General features: G+C 40.8%; 1 protein-coding gene across 1 annotated transcript in view; it reads right to left on the reverse strand.

Annotated features, from left to right (window-relative positions):
• Window positions 1–24878, reverse strand: part of LOC145402022 (uncharacterized) — a 59797-nt gene that overhangs the window by 20669 nt on the left and 14250 nt on the right. Inside the window, exons 4-6 of the mRNA XM_080274121.1 lie at window positions 23918–24023; window positions 22237–22425; window positions 12703–14086 (exon numbers count right to left, since the gene is read on the reverse strand). Of these exons, the coding sequence (XP_080130247.1) occupies window positions 12703–14086; window positions 22237–22425; window positions 23918–24023 (1679 nt within the window). The remainder of the gene's footprint in view (window positions 1–12702; window positions 14087–22236; window positions 22426–23917; window positions 24024–24878) is intronic.

Genomic DNA, 24878 nt, shown 5'->3' on the forward strand with positions numbered 1-24878 from the left:
AAGTCTAAGTTGCCCGTGTTCTGTTGTTCACTTGCCCTTCGTAGGATACGAGGGGATTGTGTGAGGGACGTTTGTGTAACAGGGCAACTCCATCACCTGGTCATGCCAGTGCCACCACATGAAGGCATTCCCCCATGACAGCACTATCATTATTATTAACCCTTTTATTGTTATTTTTAACCCTTTTCCTTTATTATAAATCATTTTCTCATTATTATTAGCTTTTGTTCTATTTCTGTTAACCCTTTTGTTGTGATTACTTTTCAGTTTGATACCATAATGCCTTTGTTTTAATAAGGTTAATGAACTAGGTAGGTGGTGGCGACTGTCATCCACTCACTTGATGTAGTGCTGCAAGGCTTGGTGGATGAGTTTGGGAGGGTGTGTAAGAAACAGAATCTAAAGGTGAATGTAGGGAGGAGTAAAGTTATGGTCTTCGAGAGAGGTGAAGTCAGTGAATGTACAGTGAGGTTGGATTGTGAGGAAATGGAAAATATGAGTTCGTTTAAGTACTTGGGTAGTGTGATGAGTAAGGATGAAAGTTTGGAGGGTGAAGTGCTTGAAAGGGTATAGCAGGGAAGAAAGGTTGCTGGTTCCTTGAAAGCAGTAATAAGAAACTGGGAAGTGAGCATGGAAGTGAAAAAGTTATTATATGACAGTATCTAATGTATGGAAGTGAAGCTTGGACGTTGTTGGAGGGGCACAAGTCAAGAGTGAGAGCAGTGGAAATGAGTTATCTGAGAGGAGCATGTGGAGTCACATCGAGAGAGAGACTGACAAATGAGGATGTGAAGGAGTGTTGTGGTGTGGATGTGGATGTGATAGGAAGCGTTAGGAGAAACACTGAGGTGGTTTGGCCATGTGGAGAGGATGGAGAGTGAGAGACTGATGAGGAGAGTGTATGTGAGTGAGGTGGTGGGGGGAGGCCAAGGATGAGATGGAGGGATAGAGTGAAGAGGTATATGAGAGAGGGGTGTGTGAACTGGGAGCAGGGCAGTGAAATGGCAGGGAACAGGGCGATGTGGAGGATTATGGGATTAAGGCATCTGGCAATAGATTGATCATTCTTTTTCTGTGTCTGCCCTCTGTCTTCCTTCTTCTCCCACTTTCGTGTCACTTTTTATTACTCTTTCCATTTCAGGTGGCATTACATTGAGTGGTAAGCTTAATGGTTTCCTGTAAGCCAGGAAACCATTTACTGTACGGTGCTGGGTGGTGACCATATAACCAATCTATATGTGTTCCCTACATGTCAACAAGTGGATTGGCAGAGGGTTAGTGCCCCTCCCCGTAAAACAACTAACTCAAAGTCAAATGGCCACCCTTTACAAAATTATGGCATCTGGCTGTAGACAGATAGATAGATAGAAGTTCATAATGGGTTTAGTTTCACCTGATAGAACTGGGCCACTCACACAGCTTGAATATATATATATATTCTTTAAGTGCAAGGAAGAAGGAACCAAAGGTCAGGAGCCCACAAACCATTCCTTCCAAGAAAAAAACAAAAACAGTACAATTTAGAGCCAAATTCAAGATCTGTTGGTGGTTGTATAAGATATGATAAGCATTAGCTGTGTGGTAGGAATGAGTCTCCTTGATTACTTATGAAATAAATGCACTGTGATTATAGCTAACTACAATTTATTAATTATTTTTATTATATATTTATTTATTTTTTGGATGTTGCTCATACTGGCACCATATGGATAGGAAGACTGCGAGAAGAAAGTATGTGAGTGAGGTGGAGAGGGAAGCCAAGGCTGAGAGTGAGTGGAGAGATATGAAACAAGGGTGTGTGAGTTGGAGGGAGGGCAGCAAAATGGCAACCAACACAGTGACATGGAGACACTTTGTTTGTGGCCACCCCTTATGGGATTTTGTCATCTAGCAATAGATAAGAGAATGAGAGACATGTTTAATTGTCAGCTTGTGAACAGATTGCTATGCCCTTTTAACATGTTGCTAGTCACAGATAGTGCTTTAGAAAGGTTGTTGTCTTAATAGCCTCTTCCATTTTCTGCCACTGAGCCATGTGAAATAAGTTACAGTAGGACAAAAATCAAGACCAAGTTATGAAGAAACAACTGAAATAAAGCAGGATTGAAACTCATTTGGTATCTTGTGTTGTGGGAGGGGGCTCAGTCTGCAGATGTGGTCATAAGTGTGGCAGAAGGAATAGGAGTTGAATAAATGATGTAGAATAGACACCAGTAACACTGAGTAAACTGTCCCCACAACACACAAGAAGTCACCCGGCAGAGTGGAAGTGGAGTGTCATGTAGGGACCACCGTGACAGCTGCTTCTGTTGGCATTAGCTGTGGACTTTATTTATTTATTTTTTTTTTATGCAAGGAAGAACGAACCAAAGGCTAGGAGCCCGCAAACAGTTCCTTCTAAGAAAAAAACAAAAAACAATACAAAGGAGAGCCAAATTCAAGATCCGTTCATTTCGAGATGCCTGGACACACAGCGTTTGAAAGACTGGAGATTGTAGGAAGTAGGAAATACAGAGGGAGACAGTGCCAGAGTTGACCTGTTGCATAAATGAAGGACTGGGAGTAACAGTTAACTCTTGCATTAGAGATTTGGACAGAAAAGGGATGTTTGTTGCCTACTTCTTCCCTCATCTTTATCATTCATTTTCTGTGTCTGCCTTCCTGTATTTCCCATCTTTCCCATCACTTTTTATTACCGGTACTCTTTTTTATTTTTCAGGTGCCTTTACATTGAGTGACAAGCCTAATGGTTTCCTGTAAGCCAGGAAACCATTTACATTGCTGGGTAATAAGCATATAACCAACACATACTGTATGTGTTCCCTACGTGTCAACAAGTGGCATGGCAGAGGGTTAGTGCCCCGTCCCTGTAAACAACTAACTCAAAGAAAAACAACAACCCCTTACGAGATTTGGCATCTGGTTATAGATAGGTAGATACGTTAGTTAGTTGGAGTGTTCATGTGACTAGTAACCAAGGAGATTCCCAGCTAAAGCTCATTGAATTTCATGCAGCCATGACTTGTTACTGTATTGAAGTTGTGTGAGTGGTCCAGTTGTCAGAAAACAAGTAGACTACATAGTGTTTGGACAGGTTTCAAGGGTTAGATTGGAATGTTAATCTGACTAGCAACCAAGAAGAGTCATTCCCAGCAAAGGCTCTTGAATTTCATGCAATTACAACTGAAAAGTTATGGGAATGGCCCAGTTCTCTTAGATGAAAGCAAACTGACTACATTTCATTTATTTAAATTACAGAGATGTTAGTCTAATGGCAGTTCTTTTTTCCCCAGATCCAACTGAAGGCAGACCCTGAAGACCAAACATGAAACTACAGTATGAAGGACAAGCTTTGTGTTGTTGTCAGTGGGAGTGTTAGACCTGAGCACATGATGAAGACATTGTTGTATCCATGGCTGTAGTAGGTTATGAGTGCAAGAAATGACCTGAGATGGTCATTTTAACAGAAAATGAACAGAGGAAAGAAAAACAGATTAATACACAAGACTACAAATGTCCTCCATTCATAGAAAATATGTAACAGTTTGACATGAACTGCTGTGGGTTGAAGTTTGGAGGGAACCTAATCCAAAGATGCAAATTCCAACTGTGGTATTGTCACAACATAAATGATCCTAACACAACCTCAACAGCAGATTTCCGGAAGCACATGAATGAAGTGGCCAGTCAGCCCACTAGGTTCACATGCAGACGAGCCTGGGGTTGCAGCTGCTACCATGTACGAATATCATGCAGAGATATTAAATTCAGCATAAGGTTACAGTAAATATCCATGATAGTGTTGAGTGTCTTACTGTGCCTTGTTGACCCTAAGTAAACAAGTAAATAAATCTCTCAAGAAATGATATTAGTCAGTGATAAGGCCTGAGAACTGTTGGTTAGATGGGCAGCAGGACACCCATATGTTTTAGGCCTATACTTTTTTTTCACTTGAACTTGGCCTAAAACTGCCATATGTCCAACGTGAATGCTGAGTTGTTACATTAATACTAAATTATGATACTAGTCACAAAGAAGTGCTGTGGAAAGGATGTAGAGCTGTATTATTATCGTACCTTATTCTGCCAGTGAATTAAGGGAGACAAGCTACAAAAGGATGAAAATCTGGGTCAGCTTAAGGTAAAAGAACTATAGACACCATGGAGGTGATTAAGGAAGAATCAGCCGAGTTGTGTGAGGAGAATGGGGAAATACGTATTGTGGAGGATCATAATTTCCCCACCCAAGTTCCACCTAGAAAAATGAGAAAGTTTCAATGTCTTGAGTGTGGTAAGCTGTTTTCTCATATTAGTAACCTTAACAAGCACTCTTTGATCCACTCAGGAGTGAAGAAATTCAAGTGTGATGTCTGTGGCAAGCTGTTTAGAACTAAGGATCATGTGGCCAAGCATATGGTTAGACATTCCACGGTGAGGGAATTTGAGTGCTTGGAATGTGGTAAACGGTTTGCGCGTAGGGACGACCTAACCAGGCACTCTCATATCCACTCAGGAGAGAAGAAGTACAAGTGTTTAGAATGTGGAAGACTATTTGCTCGTAACAGTAACCTCACTCAGCATTTACTGGTTCACACAGGAGTAAAGGAGTTTGAGTGCATGGAGTGTGGAAAATTCTTCACTCGTAAAAATGACCTGACCAAACACTTATTACTCCACTCAGGGCTGAAGAAGTTTGAATGTTTGGAGTGTGGGAAGTTTTTTGCTGATAAGAGCAACTTCAGCAAGCACATGTATGTTCATTCAGGACTGAAGAAGTTTAAGTGTGATGTATGTGGCAGGTTGTTAAGTACAAAACACAATCTGGCGGAACACATTCGTAATCACTCTGAAGGAAAGTAGTATTTGAGTGGTAAAATGCCCCTCCAAGAGACACAAGTTCACCTCACCAGGCTATGCTGTGGCCGTTTTTTTTTCTACACTTCAGCACCAACACAAAATACTACCCACAAACAATGCACACTGCCCTCACTGTACTGCAGCCTTCCCATACCACAATACAAAACACTATAAACAAACAGTCCATAATTCTCTCACTGTAGTGCAGCCCCCCCACACCACAACATATTCACACTATCACAATACAAATTACTACACAATCCACTATCTCCATACTAAACTGCAGCCCCCCCCCACACCACAACACAAAACACTACACATAAACAATCCACAATTCTCTCACTGTCATGCAGCCCCCTCACCACAACACACACACTCATCTCATTATAACACAAAATACCACACACAATCTACTATGCCTTTACTAATATGCAGCCCTCAATGCCAACACACTTACCTCATTCTCACAAGACGGTCCTTCAACAAAACTCTAACAAAAGATCTCAGGGAGCATCCATGTGAAGTGGCCGGTTACCTTCAGTCTGCTGGGTCCACATCCAGATGAGCTGGGGTCACAACAGGAAAATGTAAAGATGTGAGGGAAGTTGGGAATTTCTGACATAAAAATACTGCCTGGTATTTGGGTTTTACAGGTAACCACTCAATTATCAACAGTTCTCAGTATGTAGGATGGTCTGTAAGTAGCACTCTACTAGAAATTCACTAGTGTCTTTAAGTGGAGGTCAGTCTGTTGGCTTGGGCGTGGATGAAGCAGCGAGAGTAGGAAATTAATACAATGATACAGGGTTACATGATAACTCTGGGCAATACAGGGTTGACACTGATATATCTGACCGAGCTGTCCCACAACAGAGAAATCGCTTGGCAGAGTGGAAGGGTGGTGTTACAAATGAATCTCCTGCATGTTGTCAGTAGCGTTCCCAAATATTACTGGTTTTTCTATATAACTGGTGCTGAAACGGGGGGGAAACAGCATTACCAGTGGAACTTTAATAGGTGATTTTATTTCTTCTTTTTTGGGTCAATTTTTGTGGAATAAATAGCAGAAAGTTTGCTACGCAAAGGGAAAAAATAATGGACTCTATATCTGTTGTTTCTCATATTTTTTTTTAACCCCAACAGAGAGAATTTTATAGTGCTATGTTTTTTGTGTCTCAGGGCTATTGTCTTATCTACAGTATTTTATTTTTTACCCATTGAATCCAGTGACATACTTTGCTACTTCCAGGCCATTTTATTGGAGTTAGGAAAGGCCTCTTTTACTGAAAGGCTTAATGAAAGGTAATATGTAACTCCTCCAGCTTGTAAAATCTCTCTTGACCTGAACAGAAGCCTCAAAACAGCAAGAATAAAAGAATAATTGTTGTTACTGGAATGTAGTAAAGTGGAGGGGTTAAATACAGCATTCAGTAATTCCACAACTAGAACAGAACCCACCTTAACTGAATAAAATTGTATATTTGTTATCGAATATACTTGTATATTTGTTAATGACAGCTTGTGATAACATGGTATCGTAAAGAACTCTCATCAGTATGGGGCTCGAACCCTTCTTGCCAGTGCATGTCTAAAAGATGTGTGGCCATCATGTAATTATGACATTTTTCTTGTTGAATCGCCCTATTGCAGTGTGGGTGGTAGTGGGTCGAGGTGTGTGGATCCAATAGGAATAACACCATTATTTTCTGATGGCCACACATCTTTTAGACTTGCAGTGGGTTTGAGCTCCACAAAGATGAGGGTGCTGGTAACTGCACGAATGAAATAAAATGTTGAACCTTTATGCTAGGAAGTGATGTCAGAAAGTTAGTTGATATGCACTGGACTTGTGACATTATGTGACATCTTTTAATAACAGCTGTATTCAGACTAAAGGGATTAAAAGCACGCTTTATGATTACTGGTATTCTTTGGCAGGATGTTAATTGTACAGTACATACAGTACGGTATATAGGCTATTAATGATAGATTGAATATAGTATGACAATGCTTTACAATATGATGTTATTTATCTGTCTGTTTATGGCCATAAAGGGATGGCCACAAACAAATCGCTTCCATATCACTGCCCTGTTCCTAACCTGTCCTATACAGTTTGTCGTCCATCATGACCAGAAGAGTTTAAATTTACTACCACCTACACTGCAATAGATAGGGGTGTGTGGATCTGAAAAGAAAAACATCATACTTATGTGACGGCTACATATACTGCATTTTAGACCTGCGGTGGTGAGGTGGGTTCATGCCTCACTCAGAGTAGGGTGCTTTACAGTATGATGTTAGTCAGGATATTATTATTCCTGTTAGGAGATTGTTCCAGGTTGTAATAAATACCAAAGGAAATATTGCTACATAGGGTAGGCTCTGACAAATTTGTAACCAGGTAACATAAAACAAGTGAATAATGGATTCCTAGCACCAGACATCAAACGTAAAGCATCATGAAGCCAAGGTCACATTCTTATTGGTTTGGAGGCTTTCAAGCATCCCTGCCTTAGCGATTTATTTTGCATTTTATCCTTTAATATTCTTGTGTTATTTTAATCTTTTTAATATCAACCCAGTCTTAACAAGTGACACAAGGTACTATTAATCAGTCCTGTACAGAAAGATAGTAGTAAGCAAGAGGTGCTAAAAATTCTTGTAACCTGATGAGAATACAGAAGTTGGTGCTGTGGATGGTGTTTTAGTCAGGGAAATCTACAGCCATAGGAGGGTTTAACAAAGACAGGTTTCCAGTTCAAAATCACCAATGGACAGTGGTATGAACTTCTGATCAGTCACATCCTGCATTCCCTTTCATCACTGTCATCATCTAGACCTCTTTCCAATGAAGGATAGATACAGGAGAGATAAAATAAATAAAAAATAAAAATGTTAATAGATTCAAAGGGTAAACCTACTGAGTCCTACATGTCCCCTTTATATAGGACAGATGTATGTATATATGTATGAATATCAAATTGTTACAGGTTTTTACAAAACATTGTAAATAAAGTTTCACCATATTACTGTACTGTACACTGATTTTACTCCTCCACTTTAAATAATCATCTTTTGCATAATCTGATGCTAACGTGAGTGTTGGTTCTCAGTAACATCTTTGTGTTACTAAAATGAAACATTCAGATTCATTATTTATGAGCCATTCACATTCATAATGCAGAATGAAATGCCCAAGGCAAATGTGATAGTATCACCTCCCACTCCTCCTCAAATTTTAATGCACTTTACAATTGCAAGACAAGCAGAGCTTGGGTGGAAATTACTTTTGGCAGAAATTGGGGCTTCCTAGGCAGTCGCCTAATTTGTCTAGAGGTAGGAGTGGCCCTGTGTGAATGTTTAAATAAAATATGGACTAACAGCTATGTACAGAATATGCCTAAAGTATTGCTGAACTACAGTTCAAATATCTATTCTACTGGGTGCAATGATGCTGGAGAGATGTACCTTCATGTGGTGGCATAATTATAAGCAGGCTGTAGAGAGCTGAAGATTACATAAAGCATCCCTCAACTCTCTAGCCCCTCAAAAGTAGGATGGAGGACTGCAGAAAAGAAGCTTCAGTCTGTTGTCCAATCCTAAATCACAAAATGGAATGCAAGCTGCCAGTTTTTGACAGATATGATGCTGATGAAATGTGTCTGGCCTTCACAGATGGTTGCTACCTGCACTCTGTAATGTGGGAAGCAGGCTGATCAAACATAAGACCCTGTAATCATAGGCATTCTGTATATAAACAAAAAATCTTGGGCTTGCAATGCTCTTTGCAGCTTGTGGGTTAAGATGCCCTGAGTTTTAAACAAAAAATGCTAACAGTTTGTACACAAGATCATCTGAACTCCAAGAAAAGATGCTGTACAGTAGTGAAACCTGGGGATTGGATTATTTCATGCTGCTGAATAACCAAAGTGTCTGGTTGAACTTACCCATCAACCACAAGTAGGCAACAGCCTTTGTGAGGCTATCTTACAGATAGAGTACAGCACATATACCAGGTAGGGATCCAGCACCCCCTTGTGGTACCGTGTCTCACCAGGGTCCTTCCCAAAACAAGGTGCACGGAAATAGCTATGAGGAGGTTTGGCTCCCCAGTGGAAGCTGCAGCTGCTCCACCCAGCATGCACAGCACCACCCTATGTAGGCTGCTCATCTGTGCATTCTCAAGTTGAAGGGATTTAAATAAATTCATGCTCTTTCCTCAAGCATGAATATACCAACAGATGGCGGGGTTGTGTAAAGTACTGTCATGTCTCAATGTATGTTACGGTTAGGTTACAAAATATCACTACTTTATCCATACAAATGATATGGTAAACTTTAACTGGCATATCAGCAGGGTTAGGCAACAACAGCACTAACCACTGCCAGCACCAGTACATTACATAGCCTACCAGTATAGCTACACATCGATATCATCATCATTTTCAGTTTTATGTCTGTTTTCCACATAGTATGAGTCAGCCTGGTTCACCAGATGGTACTTCACCAGGTCTCTAGTTCCAATGTACAGGTACCGGGGTAAATGAAGAAAATATTTTCACAAACATTTTTGTATATTCACATCTGCACTGGAAGGTGAAGATTGAGACAAAGTACATAGCTTATGAATCAGTGGCTGTGGTCAAATTACTGTAAATGAAACAGCAGCTGTTCACCAAACTATCAAGTCACATCTGCCACAGTAGGGCCATAACACTGACCATCAATCCAGTAATGTATTTTCACAGCAGCGTTAGTGGGTTAAAAATTTACACCCAATTTTTCAGGCCCAATTTTTGTTGGCTATGAAAGCTCCCTTATATATTTTTTTCCTCTCTCTCTCCTCTTTTCTTACTAGACCTACAGTCCTCCTCTGTGCTATTGAAATCATTCTTCTGTGGCCATCCTCTGCACAGATGGCATAAAAAAGGATATTGACCAATGATATCCAAAAATAAACTGCTAAGGAAAAGATGCTAGAGAGCTTCCTTAACTGACAACAATATGGGTCTAAGAACTTTAGGCACATGGATACACCAGTAATGCGGTTTTTGCAAGAATGCATACAAGCATTTTGCTCATCAATGTTGTTTCACAACTTTTTACAAACATACATGTGAGAATCCATCCCTCAAAGTGTTGGCTATACCTAACCTCTAATTTGTCAAGTGGTTCCAAAGCTGAATATCAATGTCCAGGTATAACATAAATAAAATGATCATAAACAGCAGGACAGAAAGAGTTCACTGACTTTCATGTGTTTACAGCCCTGATCCATGACAAGACTATCCAATTAGGCCTATTACATAACAATCATCATGTTATCAAATGTCTAATTGTATTTCACTCTATAACCTTTACAATATTACACAATTTCAAGGCAACAGATAGTAACATTATTCCAATCAGTATATTGACTTCCATCTATAACAACACCTTCCATCTGTGTCTTGTTATTACAGCTATATATAACATCCTTATTGTATACTGTATACAATGAGTGAAAGTGCTGAAAGAAATACATGTACTGTACTCTGATATGGTGTGGCCATGTGAAGAGGATGGAGAATGAGAGGCTGACTAGAAAAGTGTATGGGTGAGGTTGTGGGGAAGACTGACGATGAGATGAATGGAATGGAGAGAGACACCATATATGAGAGAGGGGGGTGTAAGTTTGAGAGACAGCAGGCCAATGGTAGAGGAGAAGGCAACAAGGACAAAACTTATTTGCAGTCACCCCTTAATAAGGCATTGGGCTATAGATGGATAGATAGATATATGGAGAGATGGATAAACAGACATACTGTAGATAGATACAGTATTATACCTGAAGGTCAAAGTGGAGCCAGAACTGCTGTATCCTCACAATCAACAGTTTCAATAAGTAACTGTAATTCTTCCACATAATTGTAGTAGCTACATTCTTTACATGCTACATTGTAAATGAATGAAAGAATGAATAGTGAGAAAGAACTAGCATCACGCCTAGAAAGGCTATGTGGCACTAGGGCAGCAAAGAACAAAAAGTGAGTTTTACGCCAGGTACCCCTTTTTTGGACAAGGGCTAAGGCGTTGCCCCCTGGGTAGAGGACTTTGGTTTGGAGTGTGCAGCATTTTATGACCGGATGCCCTTCCTGATGTCTACCAATGACCCTTGGGTGGATTCGATCCTCCGACCCTTCTGTCAGAGCGGAGCGCTCTAACCCACTGAGCACAAAGGACAATTAAATTACATGCAGAACACACGGAGCAGAAAGAAAGGCAGTATTATTTGAAACAGAAAAAGTAGGAGAATCACCATGGAGATCAGTGAGCATCGAGGGGTGAGGTGATAAGGAGAGGAAGGAGAAAGCACAGCGATGATCTCGGTGGACAGTCAAGGGGGAGTTACAGTGTGAACAAAATGGTCGAGGGTCACCATTCAGGAAGTGACCGTGAGTGAGGCAGGTGTTACCAAAGCGAAGATGAGCAATAACAGCCTCCCATCGACGAAAGGGGTGAGTTGAAACAGACCAAGGAACAACAGAAGGTTTAATGTGATGAAGCTTGTTGGTGACCTAGGAATCCCAGAAAATTTGCCACAGGTCACAGAAGAGGAGAGTAAGAATAGAAAAACAATAAAAAGCAGGGATAGGTTGAGAAGACGCCATGGGAGACAGAGCAGCAGAATGAGCCAGTGAGTCTGCACGTTCATTAATGGCAACTCCAACATGACCAGGAACACAGCAAAATTGAACTGATTTCTTACACACAGAAAAACGAAAGAGCCACTCTTGAATTTGGGTGACAAGGGAATGAGAAGAAGAGGACTGCAGTGAAGAAATCGCACTGTGAGAATCAAAGAAGATAACAAATGAGGAGAAAGAGGATCGAAACAGAGATTTCAGAGCTAAAAGAATAGCATAAAGTTTTGCCGTAAGAACACCTGCAACAGAGGGAAGGGGACTGGAAAAAAAAAAGACTCAGGAGAGATGACAGCATACCCAACACCACAAAGAGACTTGGTATCATTGGTGAAGATACGAGTAGCAGAAGAGTGAGAAGACGTGTGTTCAAGAAAAAGGGAGCAGAGAATGACAGGAGAAAGAAGAGAGCAAGAAGACGGGAGAAAAGAACAGACCACTGGAGATGGTAGAAGTGAAGGGAGGAAAGAAATAGGATGTAGGGGAACAATGGGTGGAACAGTGAAACCAACAGACTGAAGAAAAGCAGGGACATAGAGGTAGAAAGGAAGGAGGAGATGATAGGCAGACTGAAAATAACGGCAGAGAGAGAGAGAGGGAGAGGGCAGAACAAATTATTAGAACAAAACCGAAGCAGGTGTGCATAAGACTTAACTGTGCGGAGAGAATGGGGAAGAGGGGGGGGGGGCACCCAATTTGATGCAGAGACTTGTGGCTGGGGCTGATCAAAAGGCACATATGGCTAAATAATGACCAGTATGATACATTGTAAATACTGTACAGTACAGTGATTGCAGGAATTTCTTTACATTCTACATTGTAAGTAATGTACAGTCACAGTTCTGAGATGATGATGATCTTGAGATACAATGCTGCTAAGAACAGTATATATGATTTTATATGTACACATCCTAGATTTGAGGTGAAAAGTGGATTTAAGTGCACTCCTCCATGGCAAACCACTTACCACATCTCCCAACACTCACCCAGTAATTATTTTTGAATGAATTTATGCGTGTTGAGTAAGTGCATTTCCATTACCACACTCCACTGAACCATCACTCTAAAAGCCTTAAATTCTTCACTCTTAACACTTAAAACCACTTTACTCCCTTAATGCCTCACTCTTGAATGAACTAGGGAATGCTGGGAAAGTGCACTCTTCCGGAAAAACCTCTTGCCACACTCCATGCACTCAAACTCCTTCCCTCCTGTGTGAATCTGAGCATGCCTAATGAGATCGCCCTTACATAAGAACCGCTTATCACACTTCAAACACTTGAACTCCTTGAATCCTATGAGAGTTAATAAGTGTGAGGTTAGGTCACTTCTATGGACAAATAGTTTACCACACTCCAAACATTTGAACTTCCTCACCTCCGAGTGAATCAATGAATGCTGTGTGAGCTCACCCTTTCGGATAAACCACTTACCACATTCAACGCACTCAAACTTCCGCAGTCGTGAATGAACCACAGTGTGTTTGGTAAGCACACTTTTCTGGGCGAATTGCTTACCACATTCCACACATTCAAACTTCTTTTCTCCTGGGTGTTGAATGATATGCTCTGCCAAATTCCCTTTAGTTCTAAACATCTTATCACAAATATCACACTGGAATTCCTTCACCCCTGCATGAACTAAATAGTGCCTGGAGAGGTCAGAGCTTCGACTAAATAACCTGCCACAGTCCAAACACTTGTGCTTCTTAACTCCTGTGTGGATTAAAAGGTGTAGGTTGAGACTTCCCTTCTGTGTAAACTGCTTACCACACTCCGAGCACTCAAACTTCTTCACCCCTGCATGAATCAAAGAGTGCGTGAACAGATTGGTCTTAAGAGTGACCACTTTGCCACACTCCAGACACTCAAACCCATCCCCTGAGTGGAATAATACATGGCGTCTGAGTGTCACTTTACTAGCATACAGTTTCCCACACCAAGAACAAGCAAATTTCTTCTTAGCTGTAGAATTGACAGAGTTCAAGAAATCTTTTTCTTGGAAGGACCCTGCTTCACTCTCATCGCCAAAATTCTCAACTGACCCTTCCACCTCTATGTAATGATTTCCAGTCTCATGATCAAAATTTTCATCTGAACTTTCCTCCTCCAATAAACTATTTTTCTGGATGGACTGTGTTTTACTCTCATGGTCATATTTCTCAACTAACCTTTCCACCTCTAGGAAATGTTTCTGAATACACTCTGCTTCACTCTCACTCACAAATTTCTTGACTGATCCTTGCTCCTCAGCCAAATCATTTTCCTGTATGGATACCACTACTTCAGTTTTACGGCCAAAAATTTCAACTTCCTTCATCGATAACTTTTTCTGAATGGACTCAGCTTCTCTCTCATGGCCACATTTTTCCACTGATCCCTCCTTCTTGACGATTTTTTTCTCAATGGATTTTGCTTTACATTCCCTGTCAGATTTCCCTACAGACCCTTCCTTTTTGAAGAGAGAATTTTTCTGGATGGTCCCTCCTTCACTTTTATCACCAAATTTCTCGACTTTTTCAACCACCTCCATCACAATCATATTCTGAAAGGATCCAAACAAACATTTACAACAAGGACAACTTCATAGTGTGAATTACTGTACTGTACTTTTAACTTTTTTTTTTTTTCTTACGTTATTCACTCGGCTGTAGAAAGTCTGGCTGCTTTACAAGTGAAGATGGAAATATAAATAGGCAATCATGTACACAGCTTAAGCTTTGAAAACTTTAACAATACAGTGACGTGGAGAGGGCTCCCCCTCTATGCTAAGGTGTCTTTGTATGCGGCATGTGTTTGGAGCATAAAGCTGTATGGTAGTAAGACCTAGGCAGTCAAGGAAGAGGATATTCGCAGGCTCAAATGTACAGAAATGGCAATGATTAGGTGGATGTGTAGTGTGTCCTTGAGTGCTAGGCCTGGAGAGGGCTAAGTTTACGATGTAAGGGTTGAAGGGCAGGATGGGAATTGGGGTGTACTGGTGTTGTGATGAGGAGAAGTTGCTAGAGTGAGATGGTTTGGGCATGTGGAGAGGATGGGGGATGATAATTGGGTGCAGAAAGTGAGAAGCGTTAATGATCGGGGTAGGGTAGTTGCTAGAGTGAGATGGTTTGGGCATGTGGAGAGGATGGGGGATGATAATTGGGTGCAGAAAGTGAGAAGCGTTAATGATCGGGGTAGGGTAGTGAGAGGTAGACTGAAAGACCTGGGATGAGGTCATTGAGTGTCACTTCAGAGTTAAGGGACTAAACAGGAAAGCTGCCAGAGATCGAGCGGCATGGAGAGCCCCCATTAGATGACCAAGGCCAACGCATGCAAGCATGCAGGACCCTTCAAAAATGAGACAAAACGAAATGAGTGAATGGCAATATCTGTCCCCTCATCTCCATTTCAAAGACAGCTGCCACCTTCACCACTAAACCTGCATCTGTTAAGTCTAACACATTTACCAGTAATTTTCCTTTCAACTCAACTTTACACTGAATCCAGGCCTAATGTCACAAAAATTATCACAATGTAATTAACCTTATCACTGACCAACACCAGTTTCTTATACATGTGACATTCACCTATGTAACTGAATTTACTGCCAACACACACACAGTGATAATATTTCAATGACTGATGTCTATATATCTACATACACAAGTACAGTCTAGTACCTGATCTATAAACACAGACTGTACAAAATATATCAGGTAAGGTTACTGATACAATATTGCCTGATGCCTGATAAGACTGGGTAATATGGGACCAATACATAAGCCAAAGCTACCTTACCTGTCAAATAAACTTTTTTTCATGTCTAATATCTCATAGACTCTGCTGGGTTGGGTTCACTCTTGCTGGATGTGCGCTTTCCTGAACAACAAAAGGTGTGATGTCATCCATGTTGACAAAGTCTTTCACTGCTTCACCACCTCATGAAAGCCACATAACGGGTGGTTCTGACTCACTCTTGGTCACTGATTCCCTCTTGGTTGTTTTGTGGTCTGTTTCAGTTGACCCTGGAATAAAAGCTGCCATTAGACAAATATAACAGTGTTTGTGCAACTCACTAGGTATAAATCTGCCATCTCTCAATCCTGAATGCTGAGCTATAACATGAGACTAAGACTAGAGTATGATGCTGCTCAGGAAGAAACGCGATAGAGAGGATGTAAAGCCGGTGTATTGCCGTATTCTGCCAATGATTAACAAGTACAAAGCTGCAAAAGGAAGATAATTTCCACCAACCTAAAGTGAATGAACTATACACACAGTAGGTGGTACTGGTGAGGGCTGCCTTCCCCTGATGGCACTGATTTAACTAGGTGGCTACGCTGCCTGGTTATACACACATCCCTCATCTCCTTCCCCATCTCTTAAAAGGATGATAATGGACTGCAGACAGAAGGATGAGGGTGCACTGCAGACAGAAGGATGAGGGTGCACTGCAGACAGAAGGATGAGGGTGCACTGCAGACAGAAGGATGAGGGTGCACTGCAGACAGAAGGATGAGGGTGCACTGCAGACAGAAGGATGAGGGTGCACTGCAGATAAAAGGATGATAGTGGACTGCAGATAAAAGGATGATAGTGCACTGCAGATAAAAGGATGATAGTGCACTGCAGATAAAAGGATGATAGTGGACTGCAGATAAAAGGATGAGGGTACACTGCAGATAAAAGGATGATAGTGCACTGCAGATAAAAGGATGATAGTGGACTGCAGATAAAAGGATGAGGGTGCACTGCAGATAAAAGGATGATAGTGGAATGCAGATAAAAGGATGAGGGTGCACTGCAGATAAAAGGATGATAGTGGACTGCAGATAAAAGGATGATAGTGGACTGCAGAGAAAAGGATGATAGTGGACTGCAGAGAAAAGGATGATAGTGGACTGCAGATAAAAGGATGAGGGTGCACTGCAGATAAAAGGATGAGGGTGCACTGCAGATAAAAGGATGAGGGTGCACTGCAGATAAAAGGATGATAGTGCACTGCAGATAAAAAGATAATAGTGGACTGCAGATAAAAGGATGATAGTGGACTGCAGATAAAAGGATGATAATGGATGCAGATAAAAAGATAATAGTGGACTGCAGATAAAAAGATAATAGTGCACTGCAGATAAAAGGATGATAGTGGACTGCAGATAAAAAGATAATAGTGCACTGCAGATAAAAGGATGATAGTGGACTGCAGATAAAAGGATGATAGTGGACTGCAGATAAAAGGATGATAGTGGACTGCAGATAAAAGGATGATAGTGGACTGCAGATAAAAAGATAATAGTGCACTGCAGATAAAAGGATGATAGTGGACTGAAGATAAAAGGATGATAGTGGACTGCAGATAAAAGGATGATAATGGATGCAGATAAAAGGATGATAGTGGACTGTAGATGCACAACTTCAGCCTGCACTCCACCAGGTTCACATTGAGAAGAGCCTGGGACTACTGTAATTATGTGGCACCATTACTGTGCCACAAGACAGAGGAAACTACCAATGTCACACTGCAATTACATGTACATTCACTGCTGCTCTCTTATTTAATTTACAAAATAAACTCTAATGCGGCAGCAGCAGCAGTAGTAGTAGTAGTAGTAATAAGTGTAATAGTAATAGTAACTGTAGTAGCAGCAGTAGTAACTGTAGTAGCAGCAGTAGTAACTGTAGTAGTAGTAGTAGTAACTGTAGTAGTAGTCATAGTAGTAACTGTAGTGGTAGTAGTAGTAGGTGGTGGTGATGTAGGAGTATCCCGTGGGGATGGTGGTAGTGATGTAGTAATAGTCCGGGGCTGTAGTGTAGTAACAACCCGTGGTGGTGGTGTAGTAACAGACCCAAGTTCATCAGTGTGTGAACCCTGTGGACTGCAGGCTGAAGTTCTCTCCTGGAGTCCATTATCTTTTCAGGGGACTGAGAGGAAGTTAAGGAATGTTTATATAAATGAACAGTGGCAATGGTCAGTTATATCAGTGGCACCACATGAAGGACTCTCTCTCCAGCACCATAAAACGTGAAGGACCATATCAGTGAAAAGGCAGAAAACAAGGGTAAAAGTAGTAGCAGAAAAGGTGAAGAAGTGAAAGAAATGTTGTGGGGTAGATGTGGATGTGATTGAGAAAATTAGCAGAAATACACTGAGGTGGTTTGGGCATACGGAGAGAATGGAGAATGAAAGACTGACTAAGAGGGTATATGTAGGTTAAGTGGAGGGAAGGAGAGGGAGGGGGAGACAGAGGATGAGGTGGAAGGGTGGTGTTAAGGGGTGGTCAAATGGTGGGTGACAGAGCGACTTGGAGGCGTTTTGTCTGCGGCCACCCTTTGCAAGATTAGGGCATCAGGCTATAGATAGACTGATGGATAGACAGATAGATAGGAAAGGTGCCTCTATAACAGTCTTGAAAACAAGCCTGTGCTTGAGCTACCACAATTAGGGTCGTATTTTAAGTGACGTGGAATGCTTCATATCTTCCAATTTATTCTGCATTTGTAACTTTAAAAAGACATACATTAGCTGTGATGAAGACACCTGAATGCAGAACCACGAGACCATTTTTGCATTTTTTCTCATCCAGGGAAGTCCAGGTTAGGTTGTTTTCTTAGTATCAGGTTGGTTAGTTTGTTAGTCACTTAGGCTTATCTATTAGGACAGATTGTTAGGCTAAAACAAAAAGAAAAAAATGAAAAAATAAGCATGTGGCGCAAAAATGGAACACAAAAAGGAAATCTGAAACAGGTGGACCAAGGAGTCACATATGAATGAGGAGCTGAATTGGAGAAAAGGCAGCCTGACTGAGGCCAAAACAACATGGAGGACATGTAGTTTATGGCCACCCCTTCCAGGACTGAGAAGTTTGGCTGTAGATAGGCAGATAACCCACAAACAGATAAACCACACCATACACCCTCTCCCCTTACCAGATGTGGGCAGTCTTATAATCACTGAACTCTAATTAATATTTTGTTCTTGTTCATGGCAAAATTCTACATACCGAGTATCAAAAAGAAGTTCACGTTTTTGTTGAGTTATTTAATAGCCAAGATATGTTTCCAATCTCTCATGTTCACACTAGCTATATGAAAATGGTTGGGACTCATCAATACTATTCACAGCATGAACAAACACATTAAACTTAAACTGGAGAAAAAATCAATAATGACGAAACAGTATATCCAATATGCCGATATGAAAATGAAACTTTTGAACGCTTTCTACTAGAGTGTGATTTTTTTTTTTTTTTTTTCTTTTAACAGAACGGAGGAAGGAATAACAAATGGGGAAAGAAAAAATAATCCATACACCAGATTACTGGTGTCCTCTATTTATAAAATATCTGTAACAGTTAGACTTGAACAGTTGTGGGTTGAAATTTGGTGGAAAACAACTCTGGGGAAGCGAGTTCCAGAGAGATGCAGTTCGGGGAATGAAAGAATTCTGATAGGCAGAAGTTCTGCAATATGGTTGAGTGACATTCCAGTCATGAGCGCTACCAGATGCCCGTGTAGCACGAGGGAAGGCATGGAGAGGTGGCACCATGGATGCAACTTCATCTGAGCATTTGCCAAAAAAAATATCTGTAAAATAATGCAAGGGAGGCAACATTCCTTCTTACTTGCAGGGGAGGTAGTTTATATGTAATGGCAGGGTTGTTAATGATTCTAACAGCTTTATTCTGAATTTTGTTTAGTTGTTTTAATGCAACCTCTCCACAACCATTCCACAAGGGTGAGCAATATTCAAGCTGACAGCGCACATGACTCTTATAAATTATAGCTAACTGCTCATCGGCGAAGAAGTTACGGACTCTGTACAATAATCCAAGTTTCTTTGAGGCGGTTTTAGCAAGTGATCTGACATGAGAGGTCCAGCTGAGGGCACTGTTAAGTAAGACACCAAGAATTTCAATACTTTTGGAGATGGGAATATTAGTAGCACTGAAGGTAATGTACGAATCTGGCAATATCTGTCTATTAGTAAACTGTATATATTTAGTTTTACTAGCATTAAAAGAGACAAGGTTGTTTTGTCCCCATTCACTGATTGTAGCTAGATCTTGATTTATGGAGATGGCTGTACTGAGTTCAGAGGTAGAGATATTAGACTTTGTAAATGGATGTCTCAGTGTGAATGAACTACCGTATGTAGTGTTGAGTCATCTGCATATGAGTGAACGGGATTGTGAGTGACAGATAAGAGATCATTAATATGAACCAGAAATAGGGTTGGCGCCAGAACTGATCCCTGCGGCACGCCGGCGTTAATTGAGTGGAAATTCGACTATACATCATCTACTTTTACTCTTATTTTCCTGTCACTAAGATAAGAAGAAATCAAAGGAACAAAAGACGTTAGTCCATAGCAAGGGAGTTTGGACAGCAGGGAATGGTGCCATACTCTGTCGAAAGCTTTAGAGATATCAAGAGCTACTGCATGAGTTTCTCCAAAACGATCAATTGATTGATGGATGGTATGAGTTAAGAGATTGAGTATGTCAATGGTGGATCTTTCGTGGCAAAAATCGTATTGTCTATCACTAATTAAGTTGTTGGATTCAAGATGTTTAACAATATGCTTATTAATTAAAGTTTCAAATACCTTACCAAGAGAAGATGTGACAGCTATTGGTCTGTAATTGGAGGGGTCAGACGAACTTCCTTTCTTCGGAACTGGGTGGATATTGGCTTCTTTCCATGAATTTGGGAATAAAGAAGTACGTATGCATAGTCCGAAAAATTTGGTTAGGAAAGAGGCAAGTTCATGGGAACACTTTTTCAAAACAATTGGTGGAATTCCATCTAGGCCTGGAGCTTTGTTGGTAGGTAAATTGTCTAGAATGGATTTTACGAATCTTCTCTGTATCTTAAGTGGGGCAATTTCGGGAGAATCAAGTTCCAATACTGAGACATTCTGGCTGGTATCATCTATGGTAGAGTTTCTTGCAAAGGTACTAGAATCAAGAATAACCAACTACAACAGCCTTTTCTAGGGAATAGATCAGATGTAATCAAAACTCTAGTTCAGTTTGGGGGAAAGAAAAACAATTAGCGGAAAACAGAAAGACAACATATGAATCGTGGAAACTAAGAGAAAAGAAAGTCAATGATCAGCACACTGCACAACAAAAAAGACTGAAAAGGATAAGGAGTGGGACGCCAATACAAAGGCTATGCCCCACCTACTACTACTACTGCAGTACTATATTGTCAGTACAGTAATTCTGAGGGTATCATTAGATCAAGACACCAGATGTTAAAATTAAAGTATAGGTAATAGGAGCCTCTTTGAATGAATGGGGTATAAACTGACACCTTAACTCACCTATTACAGGTAGTATCTCCTTTATCCTAGCTAGCTCCCCTTGATTTGGCCAAATCTTAAAGGATACTTAGCTTGATAAGTCGGACTGACAGATAATGGCAGGTTTGTGGTCTCGGTTAGGTTTCATGGGTCAAATCCAAGTGTTCTAAACTGCAGTACTGGTATACACACTGCTCTCCCGTCAACTAGTTGACTTGAACCAAGCCAAAAGTGGCACATCTCCTTCTTCATTGGATTCAGAGATGCATCTTAGTTTTAAATAAAAACTAAAGCCAAATATTAATTTTATTTAAGATATATAAGACCTTTCACTTTCCATCGCCATACCACACATGCGCTGTTATGGGCATGGAATATTCCTAAAAGTATAGGAAATTTATACACATATTTACACTGAAGTTGTCCATGAAAGGTTAAAGGCAGTAGCATTTAATTTATTAACAATAAAGACTTAACCAAAAAACTAGAGCAAATCCCTGGGTTATTAAACCACAATGAAACCAGTACTATATGTTCTCTGGTAAATTCCTCTGCTTTTAAACATGGACAACTATATTAAAAAGTGCACATATACCACTACACACAGGTTATCTCCTGTGAGAAACAGTTTTCACAGACTGAGACCAGGCAAAAAATAATAAGCTGTATCATGTGATCCCTGGCAAGAAGATCTCTCTACAAGTTTTGAGAATCCTGTGTTGCGGCAGTTCAATTCGCGCATCTTGTCCTAATTATTCTCCTCCATTCACTATCCAGGATTAGCCGTCAACTCAAGGGGTACCAATTTGTCAAAGGTTTTTATGCTGACATGTCCACTACATTTAATCCTGACAAGTCTTAGCACCCCTTCTGAATCTAGGTGTGTGGAAACAACCTTAGCTAGTGGCCACTGGGAAGGTCAGTTTTCACTAAGACCACATCTCCTATATATATTAAGGGCTTGTTACTGGCAGCTTGAGCTCCATAGTATCTTTCTCTTAGGCTAATTAGATAATCCAACACCTTTTTCAAATGTTGCTATCCTTTACACAAATATTGCCCACTATTCTTCTCTTTGGTGGGATCATCTACTTCCTCCTGGACATCAACACAAGGCACTGGATACAGCCTTCTGCCATACAACATACGGTATGGGTTGGTGTCAAGGCTTCAACTGAGACACTAGTACCATCCAGGTAAGTTACAGGTCTATCATTAATTCCAGCCTCAACTTCAGTTATTAAAGTCCTTAACTTTTCTTTAGTGATCTTAGTTCTATGTTGAATTTTCTTTCAGCAGTCCTTCACAATACCAATCATTTGTTCCACGAACCCATTTTGCCATGGCTGGTCCCTGACTTGTTGTTCAACCTCCTCCTAGAGTCTGTCAAATGAAGTGTCACTGACATCCCTGGCAACCTCCACCACCTCCTCAGGAGTCACCTTATCACAACCTGGCACAGCCTGAGCAGCAGACACAGCAACAGAGGCGGACTCAGCAGCTTTTTGGACACTCCCGCCTTTGGCTTTCATTGCACACAACTGTGGTGCTACACATTGCCATGCATGGTTATGATTCATCTCATCACCACCCGCCTGGTTCAAATAACCACGTTAGCTTCATGAATGGCCGTGTTAGAAGTGACAGTGATAGTGTTTCCAGAGAACTGTACCGTGTTAGACCATTTTCGTGTTAGCAAAACCGTGTTAGATAAGGAGAGACTGTATCTGAATTTATTCCAAAAGGATTTCCAAATATGCTTCCCAACAAACTCAGGGAGCATAATCTTTGGTAGTGTGGCTTTACAACGCAGGTCTACACCTCACGTTTCTGCACAGGAATGAACTAATTTTGTTTCGACACTTTACTGTACGATGTTCATACTTCATAGTTTCCAATTCACACAGATCTTTATCTTCCTTCAACAGCTGCTTCTAAACTGCTATAACTTTCATCAAATTAGTCCACCAGTCATTTAGGATGTTCAAAAGACTTCTTAATTTCTCTTCTGACAACGGTATTTCCTCTATCAATTCCTTAGTCGTTTATAGTTCTTGCTTCTTTAACAATGAAATGGACTTTTTGGATGATTACCTCAGGCAAATATAAAAACCTTTAATATCCCTATATTTTCACTTAACATTTAGTTCAATGTGGGCAAGATTTTAAACCTTTCCCCCAGGGTTGCTACACTGCTTGGGTTATACTGTTCTCCCCACAATCACAATCCTACAAAATAAACAACTAAATTAATTACCCTGAACCCAGATGCACCTGGTTCTTCTTCATTCATCCACTGGACCAATCATGCCTTCTGCCTCATAGAAGATGTCCCTCTTGTGTTTTATGTAATTTTTGAATTTCACCACGACGGCCTCTCCACCTACACGGTTCCAATGAATACCGTCACATGTACGGGCTGCCTGGAATGGTTGGGTATTAAAATGAATAAAGTCCCTTCCGCTGTACATTCTGTGCAACTTCCTATTTACAGCCCTGCTGATAACTCTGTATGTGACATTGCTCACTGGTCCTTCTTGTAAATTTCTAGGCTCAATAAGAGTTATGCCTACAGTGGAATTACACGACCCTTCAATATCATCAATCACTTCTCCAATACTCTCCACGATGTCATTCACTGTCACATCCTCATGAATATCATTACCTCCCAGAAAAAGGATGGTGCGATGGTGTTCCCAATCCATTACGGCATTTAGCTGTTCATCACTTGAAAAGGAACTAGCTTTTCCGCCTGGAGACCTGTATATACGTATTTCTGTGTTTGGCACCTCTACTGCATGCGGAAGCAGACCATGACCCACCATTGCAACCTTAAACCTGGATAAAGCCTCTGCACACATCTGTACTCCTCATTCAGGGGCACCAAAATATAAGAAATTCTGAGGGTATCTTTCTATCGAGACACCAAATGCTGAAGTAACAGGAGTCACTCTGAATGAGTAGGGTATAAACTGATACCTTAACTCACCTATTATTATCTCCTTTATCCTAGCTAGCTCCCCGTGATTTGGCCAAATCTTGAAGGATACTTAGCTAGATAAGTCGGTCTGACAGATAATGTCTTGCCGTCTTGGTTGGGTCGCGTGTGTCAAAGCCAAGCATCCTAAACTGCAATGCTATCCCGCGCCCGTGGACCCGCTCTCCGATCAGCCGCCGGCTGACTTGAAATGATCTGAAGTGGGAATATGCTAGATTGCGGTTATGCTACATTGGCATGAATTATCCTAAATCTTTCGTTGTTCTTAATACGTTCGGTTTCTATTATTTTCAAAGATTACTATGGTATTACTAGCTGTTAACGATATAAACCCATATCATTTTTGTGACAAAAACCACCATAACAATCATGCTTGTGTATTTAAATCGACTAAATTTCTCTGGTAATGAGAACAAATAAGATAATCATGTACACAGGGAGATATGACACAATATAAAGTAAAATTGTACACGTCCACCCGCCACCGCTCGTGATTTCCTGAGATCGTTAATGAACCGAAACCTATTATATAGGGTAAAGTATGGATTGTTTGACACTTTCCATTCATGATGTATATATTAAACAAGTACCTGTCCTTTATTAGGCCTATTAATTGCTGTCACCTCTACAAATTTCCGGGGTTATGAGTGAAAATTTATTCCTCCAGAAAATTCCGCTAGTCGTTAGGTAATGCCGCAACTCGCTGAAATCACTAGATTTAGCAATTTTCCGCTGACTTGGCTACCCTGATCAACAGCTGCAGTATACTGTACAGTATACTGCAAAATGTGGAACTGTAATTGTTATGCTGAGTGTTTTTAGGTCGACTCCTCGTTCTAAAAAAAACTAGTGACTGAGCGGGGTCCTCTTTCCGGACCGGAAGTAAAGCACCAACAAAGGAACAGGACATAAAAACTAGGCAGTATACCTTAACACATCTATTACCTTAATTCTAAAACCGTTACAATATGATACAGAGTGATATTTAGGATATAGGATACAGGGACACAGAGTTCAAGGGATACAGGACACAGGGACACAGAGTCAGGT

Source organism: Coenobita brevimanus, chromosome 57 (genome assembly GCF_032717465.1).
Source record: "Coenobita brevimanus isolate Jiangsu-jjx chromosome 57, ASM3271746v2, whole genome shotgun sequence".
Lineage (NCBI taxonomy): Eukaryota > Metazoa > Arthropoda > Malacostraca > Decapoda > Coenobitidae > Coenobita > Coenobita brevimanus.